This window comes from Monodon monoceros, unplaced genomic scaffold (genome assembly GCF_005190385.1).
Source record: "Monodon monoceros isolate NGI ecotype Baffin Bay Population unplaced genomic scaffold, NGI_Narwhal_1 Super_Scaffold_22, whole genome shotgun sequence".
NCBI lineage: Eukaryota > Metazoa > Chordata > Mammalia > Artiodactyla > Monodontidae > Monodon > Monodon monoceros.
Window position 1 is genome coordinate 43,699,052 of NW_021703779.1, and position 14,754 is coordinate 43,713,805.

The 14,754-nt window shown below is 37.4% G+C and overlaps 1 protein-coding gene across 1 annotated transcript in view; it reads right to left on the bottom strand.

The window, feature by feature from the left end:
* Window positions 1-14,754, bottom strand: part of DGKK (diacylglycerol kinase kappa) — a 160,317-nt gene that overhangs the window by 42,986 nt on the left and 102,577 nt on the right. The window contains exon 10 of the mRNA XM_029240177.1: window positions 324-426. Coding sequence (XP_029096010.1) covers window positions 324-426 — 103 coding nt within the window. The remainder of the gene's footprint in view (window positions 1-323; window positions 427-14,754) is intronic.

The following is a 14,754-nucleotide window of genomic DNA, read 5'->3' on the forward strand; positions in this document are numbered from 1 at the left end:
GGCAGCAAGCAAAAAAAAATATTTCATGGATTATCTACTGTCTCGAAATCATGTAAAAGCTGAAATCAATTCTGATCATTTGGAAACAATTTTGACAGAGGCTACAAAGAACATGCCCACATACATATACACCATAAGCAATATTCACCATCCCAAAAGTCTAAAGGAAAACATGAGCTGTCTATACACATATGCACACTCGTACTCCCGGAAATGTTTGATTGGTTGACCAGATTAATTTAATTGCAGTCTTTTTCTCTAGGTTTTACATCTTCCCTCCCTCCCCAATGTATTCCCCAATGTATTAAAGTTTAGCTACTCACCATCACCCTTGGGGTCGCTGAGGGCAGTGGGAGGAATGACTGATGATCGATGACTTCCAAACCAGCATTCCTTGGAAAACCGTCTCCTGCAGTCATCATGCACCTGGAACAACAGGAGAAGAAAGAAAAAACTTGAGTGGGGTGAGAAAAGGATAAGATAGATCAGCATTTTGTCCCAATTCCAAAATTTAAGTGCTCAGTATTCAAAACTCCCTTTCTGAGATTTGGTGCCATACACATACCCCTGACTCAATCTCTCTTTCCACTCTGAGCCTGCACCATCCCTAAGTGTGACCTCTGAACTCTGTTCCTTTCAAAGATGGCTTTCAGAAGATACATATCACAGGCACTGCATAGATGCCAGTCCTAGGGCACAATTTTAGTGGCCTACAGAATGGGTAGTTTACTTGCAGTATAAGAGTGCAAATCCTGATAACATGTTGTTATGCTTCATTCCTTACAACAACTGTGTGCTGTAGGGAAGACATATTAAGTTTGTTTTAGAAATGAAGAAACCAAAGCTCAGAGAGGTAAAGGATCTTGCTCAAGGTCAAACAACTGGGAAGTGAAAGGGTGGAGACTCTGCTGCCTTCCCCACTAATGGCATATTTCCCAGATTTCTGATATCTTCAAGCATCACTTCCTGGAAAACTACACAGTTCCTAGAAGACATGAATCTGGCCTAATTATGCAAAACAATTAAAAGAGATCCAGAGGACAATCAGAGTCATCTTCTTTTTTATTACAATATAACTGAGATAAGCATTACACTAATTTCAGGTGTACGGCATAATGATTTGATATTTGTATAAACTGTGAAATGGTCACCATAATAAGTCTAGTTAACATCCATCACTATACATAGTTACATTTTTTTTCCTTGTGATGAGAACTTTTAAGATTTACTCTCTTTTAAAAAAATTTTTAAATTTTATATTAGAGTATAATTGATTAACAATGTTGTGTTAATTTCAGGTATACAGCAAAGTGATTCAGTTATACATATACATGTATCTATTCTTTTTCACATTCTTTTCCCATTTGGGTTATTACAGAATATTTAGCAGAGTTCCCTGTGCTATACTGTAGGTCCTTGTTGGTTATAAGATTTACTTTCTTAAGGAACCCTAACATCATACTAAAGGAATCCATCAAAACACAAGGAAAGAAACCGGGAGGAGTAGACAAGGACAGAGAAGAACTACAAAAACAACCAGCAAACAATGAACAAAATAGCTATAAGTAAATACCTATCAATAATCACTTTAAATTTAAATGAACTAATGCTCCAATCAGAAGACATAGAGTGGCTGAATGGATGCAAAAACAAGGCTGATATATATGCTGCCTGCAAGAAACTCACTTCAGATCTAAAGACACACACAGACTGAAAGTTATAGGATAGAAAAGGGTATTCAGTGCAAATGGAAATTAAAAGAAAGCCACGGTAGCAGTACTTATATCAGACAAAATAGACTTTAAAGCAGAGACTGTAACAAAACAAGGAGGGACATTAAGTTATGATAAAGGGGTCAATCTAACAAGACGATATAACATTTGTAAACATTTATGCACTCAACAGAAGAGCACCTAAATATATAAAGCAAATATTAACAGAAATAACTGAAGAAATAGACAGAAATACAATAATAGTAGGGGACCATAATACCCCAGTTACACCAATGGATATATCATCTGACAGAAAATCAATAAAGAAACACTGGCCTTAACACATTATATGAGATTACCTTAATATATACACCTATAGAACATTCCATCAAAAAGCAGCAGAACACACATTCTTTTCAAGTACACATGGAACATTCTCCAGATACATCACATGTTAGGCCACAAAACAAGTCACATTAAATATAAAAAGATTAAAATCATATTAATCATCTTTTCAGAAAACAACACTATGAAACTAGAAATCAACTACAATAAGAGAACTGGAAAAAACACAAACACATGGAAACTAAACAGCATGATGCTAAACAACCAATGGTCAGTGAAGAAATCAAAGAAGAAATAATAATATACCTTGAGACAAATGAAAATGGAAACATAACTGTCCAAAATCTATGGGACATACGGTTAACAGCTGATCTTTCAGCAGAAACTCTGCAAGCCAGAAGGGACTGGCAGGACATATTTAAAGTGCTGAAGGAGAAAAACCTACAACCAAGATTACTCTACCCAGCAAGGATCTCATTCAGATTTGATGGAGAAATTAAAACCTGTAGAGACAAGCAAAAGCTGAGACAGTTCAGCACCACCAAACCAGCTTTACAACAAATGCTAAAGGAACTACTCTAGGCAAGACACACAAGAGAAGGAAAAGACCTACAATAACAAACCCAAAACAATTAAGAATATGGGAATAGGAACATACATATTGATAATTACCTTAAATGTAAATGGATAAAATACTCCCACCAAAAGACACAAACTCGTTGAATGGATACAAAAACAAGACCTGTATATATGCTGTCTACAAGAGACCCACTTCAGACCTAGAGACACATACAGACTGAAAGTAAGGGGATGGAAAAAGATATTCCATGCAAATGGAAATCAAAAGAAAGCTGGAGTAGCAATTCTCGTATCAGACAAAATAGACTTTAAAATAAAGACTATTACAAGAGACAAAGAAGGACGCTACATAATGATCAAGGGATCGATCCAAGAAGAAGATATAACAATTATAAATATTTATGCACCCAACGTAGGAGCAACTCAATACATAAGGCAAATACTAACAGCCACAAAAGGGGAAATCGACAGTAACACAATCATAATAGGGGACTTTAACATCTCACTTTCACCAATGGACAGATCATCCAAAATGAAAATAAATAAGGAAACACAAGCTTTAAATGATACATTAAACAAGATGGACTTAATTGATATTTATAGGACATTCCATCCAAAAACAACAGAATACACATTCTTCTCAAGTGCTCATGGAACATTCTCCAGGATAGATCATATCTTGGGTCACAAATCAAGTCTTGGTAAATTTAAGAAAATTGAAATCGTATCAAGTATCTTTTTGGACCACAATGCTATGAGACTAGATATCAATTACAGGAAAAGATCTGTAAGAAATACAAACACATGGAGGCTAAACAATACACTACTTAATAACCAAGTGATCACTGAAGAAATCAAAGAGGAAATCAAAAAATACCTAGAAACAAATGACAATGGAGGCATGACAACCCAAAACCTATGGAATGCAGCAAAAGCAGTTCTAAGAGGGAAGTTTATAGCAATACAATCCTAGCTTAAGAAACAGGAAACATCTCAAATAAACAACCTAACCTTGCAACTAAAGCAATGAGAGAAAGAAGAATAAAAAAAAACCCCAAATTTAGCATAAGCAAAATCAATGGGACAAAGCAAAAGTAGTCCTAAGAGGGAAGCTCATACTGATACAGCCCTACCTCAAGAAACAAAAATCTCAAATAAAGAATCTAAATATACATTTAAAGGAACTACAAAAAGAAGAATAAGCAAAGACCAAAGTTAGAAGAAGGAAAAAAATAATAGATCATAGAGGAAATAAATGAAATAGAGACAAAAATACAAGAGATCAATAAACGTAACAGTTGGTCTTTTGAAAAGATGAACAAAATCAAGAAACTTATTTAGCCAGCCTCATCAAGAAAAAAAGAGATTACCTAAATAAGTAGAATCAGAAATTAAAGAGGAAAATTTACAACTTGACACCACAGAAATATGAAGGATCATAAGAGACTACTATGAACAATTATATGTCAACAAATTAAACAACCTAGAAGAAATGGAAAAATTTCTAGATCATATAATCTTCCAACACTGAATCATGAAGAAATAGAAAATCTGAAGAGACAGATTATTAATAATGAAATTGAATCAGTAATCAAAAAACTCCCCCAAAACAAAAGTCAAGGTCCAGATGGCTTCACAGGTGAATTCTACCAAATATTTAAAAATACTTCATATCTATCACTTTCAAATTATTGCAAAAAATGAAGACAAAGGAATACTCCCAAACTCATTCTACAAGGCCACCATTAACGTGGTACCAAAACCAGACAAAAACACTGCAAGAAAGAAAATTACAGGCCAATATCTTTGCTAAATATAGATACAAAAGTCCTCAACAAAATATTAGCAAATCAAACTTAACAATACATTAAAAGACTTATACACCATGATCAAGTGGGGTTCATTCCAGAGATGCGAGGATGGCTTAACATCCATAAATCAAAAAATGTGATATGCCAAACTAACAAAAGGAAGGATAAAAATCACATGATCATCTCAATAGATTCAGAAAAGCATTTGATAAAATTCAATATCAGTTTATGATAAAAAATTCTTAACAAAGTGGGTATAGAGGGAACATACTTCAACATAATAAAAGGCCATATATGACAAACTCACAGTTAACATTATATTCAATGTGAAAAGCGGAAAGCTTTTTTTTTTAAGATTAAGAATGAGACAAGGATGCTCACTCTTGCCACTTTCATTCAACATAGTATTGGAAGTTCTAGCCACAGAAATGCGGCAAGAAAAAGAAATAAAAGGCATCAAAACCAGAAAGTCAGAAGTAAAACAATCAGTATTTTCAGATGACAGAATACTATATACAGAAAACACCAAACACTCCACCAAAAATCTATTAAAGCTAATGAATGAATTCAGAAACTTGCAGATACAAAATTAATATACAGGACTTCCCTGGTGGCACAGTGGTTAAGAATCCACCTGCCAATGCAGGGGACACAGGTTCGAGCCCTGGTCCAAGAAGATCCCACATGCCATGGAGAAACTAATCCTGTGCACCACAACTACTGAGCCTGAACTCTAGAGCCCATGAGCCACAACTACTGAGCCCTCGTGCCACAACTACTGAAGCCTGCATACCTAGAGCCCACACTCCACAACAATAGAAGCCACTGCAATGAGAAGCCTGCGCACCTCAATGAAGAATAGCCCCCGCTCACTGCAACTAGAGAAAGCCTGGGTGCAGCAATGAAGACCCAATGCAGCCCAAAATAAATGAATAAATAAATTTATTTAAAAAATTAATATACAGAAACGTGTTGCATTTCTATACAATAATGATGAACCAACAGAAAGAGAAATGAAGGAAACAATCCCATTTATAATTGCATCCGAAATAATAAAATACTTAGGAATAAATTTAACCAAGGAGTTAAAAGACCTGTAGCCTCAAAACAATAAGACAATGATTAAAGAAATTGAAGATAACACACCAAAAAATTGGAAAATATGCCACACTCATGGACTGAATGATTCAATATCATTAAAATGTCCATACTACCAAAAGAAATCAACAGATTCAATGCAATCTCTATCAAAATACCAGTGGCACTTTTCACAGAACTAGAAAAAATAAATATAATTTTTAATGAAAACACAAAAGGCTCCAAATAGCCAAAGCAATCTTGAGAGAGAAGAACAAAACTACAGGTGTCACACTCCCATACTTGAAAGTATACCACATAGCTATAGAATTCAAAACAGTATGGTACTGGCACAAAAACAAGATGCATAGATTAATGGAACAGAACAGAGAGTCCAGAAATAAGTCCACACTCATACAATCAATTAATCTATAATAAAGAAAGACTATACAATGGAGGAAGGACAGTCTCTTCAAAACACAGTGCTGGGAAAACTGCACAGCTACATGTAAAAAAATGAAATTACAACATTCCTTAACACCATACACAAAAACTCAAAATGGATTAAAGACCTAAATGTAAGACTGGACACTATAAAAGTTTTAGAGGATCAATGGTGAAAAACAGAAACCATTTCCACTAAGATAAGGAACAAGATAAGGTTGCGCACTCTCACCATTATTTTTCAACAGAGTTTTGGAAGTTTTAGCCACAGCAATCAGAAAAGAAAAAGAAACAAAAGGAATCCAAATCAGAAAAGGAGAAGTAAAACTGTCACTGTGTGCAGATGACATGATACTATACATAGAGAATCCTAAAGATGCTACCAGAAAACTACTAGAGCTAATCAATGAATTTGGTAAAGTAGCAGGATACAAAATTAATGCACAGAAATCTCCTGCATTCCTATACACTAATGATGAAAAATCTGAAAGAGAATTTATGGAAACACTCCCATTTACCATTGCAACGAAAAGAATAAAATACCTACGAATAAACCTGCCTAAGGAGACAAAAGACCTTATAGAAAACTATAAGACACTGATGAAAGAAATTAAAGATGAAAAAAACAGATGGAGAGATATACCATATTCTTGGATTGGAAGAATGAACATTGTGAAAATGGCTGTATTCCCCAAAGCAATCTACAGATTAAATGCAATACCTATCAAACTACCAATGGCATTTTTTCACAGAATTAGAACAAAAACTTTCACAATTTGTATGGAAACACAAAAGACTCTGAATACCCAAAGCAATCTTGAGAAAGAAAAATGGAGTTGGAGGAATCAGGCTCCCTGACTTCAGATTATACTACAAAGCTACAGTAATCAAGACAGTACGGTACTGGCACAAAAACAGAAATATAGATCAATGGAACAGGATAGAAAGCCTAGAGATAAACCCATACACATATGGTCACCTTATCTTTGATAAAGGAGGCAGGAATGTACAGTGGAGAAAGGACAGCCTCTTCAATAAGTGGTGCTGGGAAAACTGGACAGCTACATGTAAAAGAATGAAATTAGAACACTCCTTAACACCATACACAAAAATAAACTCAAAATGGATTAAAGACCTAAATGTAAGGCCAGAAACTATAAAACTCTTAGAGGAAAACATTGGCAGAACGCTCTATGACATACATCATAGCAAGATCCTTTTTGACCCACCTCCTAGAGAAATGGAAACAAAAATAAACAAATGGGCCCTAATGAAACTTCAAAGCTTTTGCACAGCAAAAGCAACCATAAACAAGATGAAAAGACAACCCTCAGAATGGGAGAAAATATTTGCAATCGAAGCAACTGACAAAGGGTTAATTTCCAAAATTTACAAGCATCTCATGCAGCTTAATATCAAAAAAACAAACAACCCAATCCATAAATGGGCAGAAGACCTAAATAGACATTTCTCCAAAGAAGATATGCAGATTGCCAACAAACACATGAAAGAATGCTCAACATCAGTAATCATTAGAGAAATGCAAATCAAAACTATAATGAGGTATCACCTCACACCAGTCAGAATTGTCATCATCAAAAAATCTACAAACAATAAATGCTGGAGAGGGTGTGGAGAAAAGGGAACCCTCTTGCACTGGTGGTGGGAATGTAAATTGATACAGCTACTCTGGAGAACAGTATGGAGGTTCCTTAAAAAACTACAAATAGAACTACCATATGACCCAGCAATCCCACTACTGGGCATATACCCTGAGAAAACCATAATTCAAAAAGAGTCATGTACCACAATGTTCATTGCAGCACCATTTACAACAGCCAGGACATGGAAGCAAGCTAAGTGTCCACTGACAGATGAATGGATAAAGAATATGTGGCACATATATACAATGGAATATTATTCAGCCATAAAAAGAAACAAAATTGAGTTATTTTTAGTGAGGTGGATGGACCTAGAATCTATCATACAGAGTGAAGTAAATCAGAAACAGAAAAACAAAGACTGTATGCTAACACCTATATATGGAATCAGGAAAAAAAAAAGGTTCTGAAGAACCTAGGGGCAGGACAGGAATAAAGACGCAGACATAGAGAATGGACTTGAGTACACGGGGAGGGGGGAGCGTAAGCTGGGATGAAGTGAGGGAGTGGTATTGACATATATACACTACCAAACGTAAAACAGATAGCTAGTGGGAAGCAGCCACATAGCACAGCGAGATCAGCTCTGTGCTTTGCAACCACCTAGAGGGGTGGGATAGGGAGGGTGGGAGGGAGACTCAAGAGGGAGGGGTTATGAGGATATATGTATACGTATAGCTGATTCACTTTGTTATACAGCAGAAACTAATTCAACATTGTAAAGCAATTATACTCCAATAAAGATGTTAAAAAAATAAAAATACAATTAAAAAACAACCAAAACTCTTAGAGGAAATCATAGGCAGAACACTCTTTGACATAAATTGCAGCAATATCTTTTTCTAGCTGTCTCCCAGATTAATGGAAATAAAATCAAAAATAAAGGAATGGCACCTAATTAAACTCTAAAGCTTTTGCACAGCAAAAGAAACCATAGACAAAATGAAATGAAAACCCACAGAATGGGAGAAAATACTTGCAAACAATGCAACTGACAAGGGATTACTCTCCAAAATTTACAAACAGCTCATGAGGCTCAATATCAAAAAAACAGGGCTTCCCTAGTGGCACAGTGGTTGAGAATCTGCCTGCCAATGCAGGGGACATGGGTTCATGCCCCAGTCTGTGAAGATCCCACATGCCGCGGAGCAGCTGGGCCCGTGCACCATGGCCGCTGAGCCTGCGCGTCCGGAGCCTGTGCTCCGCAACGGGAGAGGCCACAACAGTGAGAGGCCCGCATACAGCAAAACAAAACAAAACAAACAAACAAAAGAAACAAACAACCCAATTGAAAAATGGGCAGAAAACCTAAATAGACATTTCCCCAAAGAAGACATACAGGTGGCCAGGAGGCACATGAAAAGATGCTCAACATTGATAATTATTAGGGAAATATAAATCAAAACTACAATGAGATATCACTTCACACCAGTCAGATTGGGCATCATTAAAATATCTATAAACAATAAATGCTGGAGTGGGTGTGGAGAAACGGGAACCCTCTTATACTTTTTGTCGGAATGTAAATTGGTACAGCCACTACAGAGAACAGTATGGAGGTATCTTAGAAAACTAAAAATAAAGCTGCCCTATTACCCAGCAATTGCACTCCTGGGCATATACTCAGAGAAAACAATAATTCAAAAAGATACATGCACCCCAATGTTCATTGCAGCACTGTTTACAATAGCCAAGACATGGAAGCGACCTAAATGTATATTGATTTTGAATCCTACAACTTTACAGAATTTATTTTAATGCTAACAGTTTTTTGGTGGAGTCTTTATGGTTTTCTCTATATAAAATTGTGTCATCAACAGTCGGGATTGGTCAAGATGGCAGAGAAGGAACACCCTGAGCTTGCCTCCTTGAACAGGCACACTAGAAATTAGAACTACTTACAGAGCAATTATTGATTAGAAAGACCAGAAGGTTAGCATGAAAGTGTTACAATTAAAGAGATAAAGAAGGAACCACAATGAAATGGTTAGGGGAGTGGAGACGCAGTACAGTCGAGAGCCATATCCCTGTGTGGGTGACCCACAAGTGGGAGGATAATTATAACTGTAGAGGTTCTCCCCATAGAGCAAAGGGCCTCAGCCCCTCATTGGGCTCCCAAGCCCAGGGGTCCTGCAGCAGGAAGACAAGCCCCCAGACAGTTTGGCTTTGAAGGCCAGCAGCAATTTTTGGGAGAGCCAGAGGAATGTGGGGAAAGAGACTCCACTCTTAAAGGGTGCACATAAAATCTCACATGCTCTGGGAATGAAGTCAGAAGTGGTAGTTTGAAAGCATCCTGGGTCAGACCCACCTGCTGATCTTAGAGATCCTCCCAGAGAGGGTCAACTGGAACTCACGCTGGGGACATAGACACTGGCAGCACCCATTATTGGGAGTGTGTTATACCACATGGACACTGGTGCTGGCAAGGGCCATTTTGGCATCTTCATTCCAGCTTATTAGCACAGAGACGTAGCCCCAACTGTCAGCCTCTTGGCACCAGTACTGAGATGCTTCAGAAGAAATAGCTAGTCAGGCATGGACACTGCCCCACCCAAAAGCAGGGGGGCTGCATTAAGACCTCCTGAGCCCACAGCCACCCTGTGATCCAACCCTTACATCAGGGGGCCCAGGACCCGGCCCCACACACCAGTGCACTGGACCTAGCCACTGGACTCCATAGGGGCCCTCACAGCTAGCCATAGGGACCCAGTCTCACCACCAATGGACCAGCACCAACTCCAGGAAAATCAGGGCCCTGCATCCAGAGACCCCAGAACTGGTCCTTCAAATCAGTGGTCCAGCACTGGGAGCAGCCTCACCAACGAGTGGGCACACACCAGCCCCAGGGCACCCTGGGCCCCAACTCTGCCCAACAAGGAGGTCAACACACCAACTCCAGGACCCCCAAGGCCCTGGGACATGGATATACCAAAAAGTGAACTGGCACTAGCCCCAGAACCCCTTGAGCCTCAGCCCTGCCCAACAGCGGACCAACACCAGCTCTGAGACACCTTGGACCCCTCAGACAATCACCCTGGGATACAGCCACACTCAGCACACTGACACCAGCTTTGGGACACCCCAGATGCTGCAGTCAGCTGTGTCAGGAAGCAGCCCTGCCTACTAGCAAGCCAACACTAGACCAAGGACCACTGGTCCTGCAACCTACCACCACAGAACCCAGCTTTGCTGACCAGTAGGCCAGCACTAGCCCTGCCCCCCCCAAAATGGCTTGATAGCCAGCTGCTTCATGACCTGGTCCCACCCACCTGCAACTGGCAGTCTGCACACAAGGTGAGGCCTGGCAACCAACCAGACCAGGTGCCAACCAGCCTACCAGACCACCCACAGCAGTCAGCACACCACAACAGAAAGACCCATGAAGCCCACATAGGGGACAACCCTAGAGCATATAGTTCTGATGACCAGAGCAGAGTGCACTGCTGGGACACATAAGATGTCTCCTACAAAAGGCCAGCTCTCTAAGGTCGGAAAATATAACCAACCTACGAATACATAGAAATAAAAACAGCAAATTTTAGGCAAAATAAGGTGACAGAGGAACATACTCAAAATGAAGGAACAAGATAAAATCCAGGAAAAAGAACTAAATGAAGTGGAAGTAAGCAACCTACACAATAAAGAGTTCAAGGTAATGACATAAAGATGTTCAATGAACTCAGGAAAAGATTGGATGAACAGAGTGAAAAGTTAGAAGTATTCAACAAAGAGTTACACAACATAGAGAAGAACCAAACAGAGATGAAGAAGAAAACAATAACTGAAATAAAAAATACACTAGAAGGAATCAGCAGTAGCCTAAGTGATACAGAGGAACATATCAGCAATTTGGAAGACAGAGGAGTGGAAATCACTGAAGCTGAACAGAATAAAGAAAAATGAATAAAAAGAAATGAGGACAGTTTAAGAAACCTCTGAAACAACATCAAGTGTAGTAACATTCACATTATAGGGGTCTCAGAAGGAAAAAGAGAGAAAGAGGCAAAGAACTTATCTGAAGACATAATAGCTGAAAACTTCCCTAACCTGGGAAAGGAAACAAATATCCAAGTTGAGGATTCACAGAGAGTCCCAAACAAGCTTGACCTCAAGAGGACCACACCAAGACACATTGTAATTAAAATGGAAAAATTAAAGATAAGAGGGAATATTAAAAGCAGCAAGGGAAAAGCAACAAGTTACATACAAGGGAACTCCCATAAGCCTATCAGCTGACTTTTCAGCAGAAACTGCAGGCCAGAAGGGAGTGGCACAATATGTTTAAAGTGATGAAAGGAGGAAACCTACAACCAAGGATTTTCTACCTGGCCAGGATTTTATTTGGATTTGATGGAGAGATCAAAAGGGTTACAGATAAGCAAAAGCTAAGAGTTCAGCATCACAAAACCACCTTTACAAGAAACGTTGAAGGGACTTCTGTAAGCAGACAAGGCTACAACTAGAGATATGAAAATCACAAAAGGAAAAATCTCATTGGTAAAGGCAAATATCTAGTAAAGGTAGTATTAATGATGTATAAGGGTAGTAGGAAGGTTAAAAGACAAAAGTAGGAAAACCATATATATCCACAATAAGCAGTTAAGGGATAAACAAAACAAAAAATGTAAAATCTGATGTCAAAAAGAGCAAACTTGAATGGTGGAATACAGGGTTGTTAAAATGCATATGTGCTTAAGAGATCAAAACCAAAATAATTATATATATATATATATATAATACACACACACACACACACACACACACACACACACACACACACACAGCTATATCTAAACCTATGGTACCCTCAAACCAAAAATCTATAATAGATACATACAAAAAAGAGAAAGGAATCCAAACATAACACTAAAGATAGTCTTCAAATCACAAGGGAAGGGAGCAAAAGAAGAAGAAAGGAACAAAATGAACTACAAAACACAACCCTAAAACAATTAACAAAATAGCAATAAGTACATACCTATCAATAATCACTTTAAGTTTAAATGGACTAACTGCTCCAAACAGAATATACAGAGTGGCTGAAGGGATACAAAAACAAGGCACATATATATGCACCTACAAGAAACTCACTTCAGATCTAAAGACACACACAGACCGAAAGTGAGAGGATGGAAAACACTATCCAATGAAAATGAAAATTAAAAGAAAGCCAGGGTATCAATACTTATATCAGACAAAATAGAGTTTACAACAAAGACTGTAACAAGAGACAAAGAAGGACATTATGTAATGATATAGGAATCAATCCAAGAAGAAGATATAATAATTGAAAATATATATACACTCAACATAAGAGCAAATAAATACATGAAGCAAATATTAGCAGGCATGAAGGGAGAAATTTACAATAATAGGAGGGGTTTTTAACAACCCACTTACATCAATGAAGAGATCATCCAGATAGAAAATAGAAAACCAATGAGGAAATGCTGTCCTTAACAAATCAGACAAAATGGATATATATATACATATATAAATTCCATTCAAAAGCAGCAGAAAATAAATTATTTTCAACTGCACATGGAAAATTCTCCAGAATAGATCACATGTTAGACTGAAAAAGAAATCTCAGTATATTTTAGAAAATTGAAATTATATCAAACATCTTTTCCAACCACAATACTATGAGACTAGAAATCAACTATGAGAAAAAACTGCAAAATACTTAAACATGTGGAAACTAAATATTATACTATTAAACGACCAATGGATCACTGAAAAAATCAAAGAGGAAATTAAAAAATACCTGGAGACAAATGAAAATGAAAACACAATGATGCAAAATCTATGGGATGCAGCACAAGCAGTTCTAAGGGTGAAGTTTATAGTGATACAAGGCTGCCCCAGGAAAGAGGAAAAATCTCATATAAACAATCTAACTTTACACCTAAAGGAGCTAGAAAAAGAAAAACAAACATAACCCAAAGTTAGTAGAAGGATATAAATGAGAAAGATCAGAGAAGAAATACATGAAAGAGAAACTAAAAAATGGAAAAGATAAATGAAACTAAAAGCTGGTTCTTTTAAAAGATAAAATTGATAAAACTTTAGCCAGACTAAAAAAGAAAAGGAGAGTGTCCAAGTAGATAAAATCAGAAATGAAAAAGGAGAATTTACAACTGACAGCACAGAAATACAAAGGATCATAAGAGACTCCTATGAACAATTATATGACAATGTAGAAGAAATGGACAAATTCCTAGAAATGTACAATTTCCCAAGACTGAGCCAGGAAGAAATAGAAAATATGAATAGACCACTTACTAGTAATGAAATTGAATCAGTAATAAAACATTACTCTCAAAAACAAAAAGTTCAGGAACAGATAGCTTCACAAGTGAATTCTACCAAACATTTAGAGAAGAGTTAACACCTATATTCTCAAACTATTCCAAAATATTGAAGAAGAGGGAACACTCCCAAATTCAGTCTATAAGGCCACCATTACCCTGGTACAAAAACCAGACAAAACACTACAAAAAAGAAAATCATGAGCCAATATCTTTGATGAATGTAGGTGCAAAAAGCCTCAACCAAATATTAGAAAACCAAATCTTACAATACATAAAAAGGATCATACATGACAATAAATTTGTATTCATTCCAGGGTCACAAGAGTGGTGCAACATACGCAAATCAATCAATGTGTTGAGATGGAGTTCTCTGGGTCTTGGTGTTGAGATGGAGTTCTCAATGGAACAGGATAGAAAGCCTAGAGATAAACCCACACACATATGGTCACCTTATCTTTGATAAAGGAGGCAAGAATATAAAGTGGAGAAAAGACAGCCTCTTCAATAAGTGGTGCTGGGAAAACTGGACAGGTACATGTAAAAGTATGAGATTAGATCACTTCCTAACGCCATACACTAAACTAAGCTCAAAATGGATTAAAGACCTAAATGTAAGGCCAGTAACTATCAAACTCCTAGAGGAAAACATAGGCAGAACACTCTATGACATAAATCACAGCAAGATCCTTTTTGACCCACCTCCTAGAGAAATGGAAATAAAAACAAAAATAAACAAATGGGACCTAATGAAACTTCAAAGCTTTTGCACAGCAAAGGAAACCATAAATAAGAGCAAAAGACAACCCTCAGA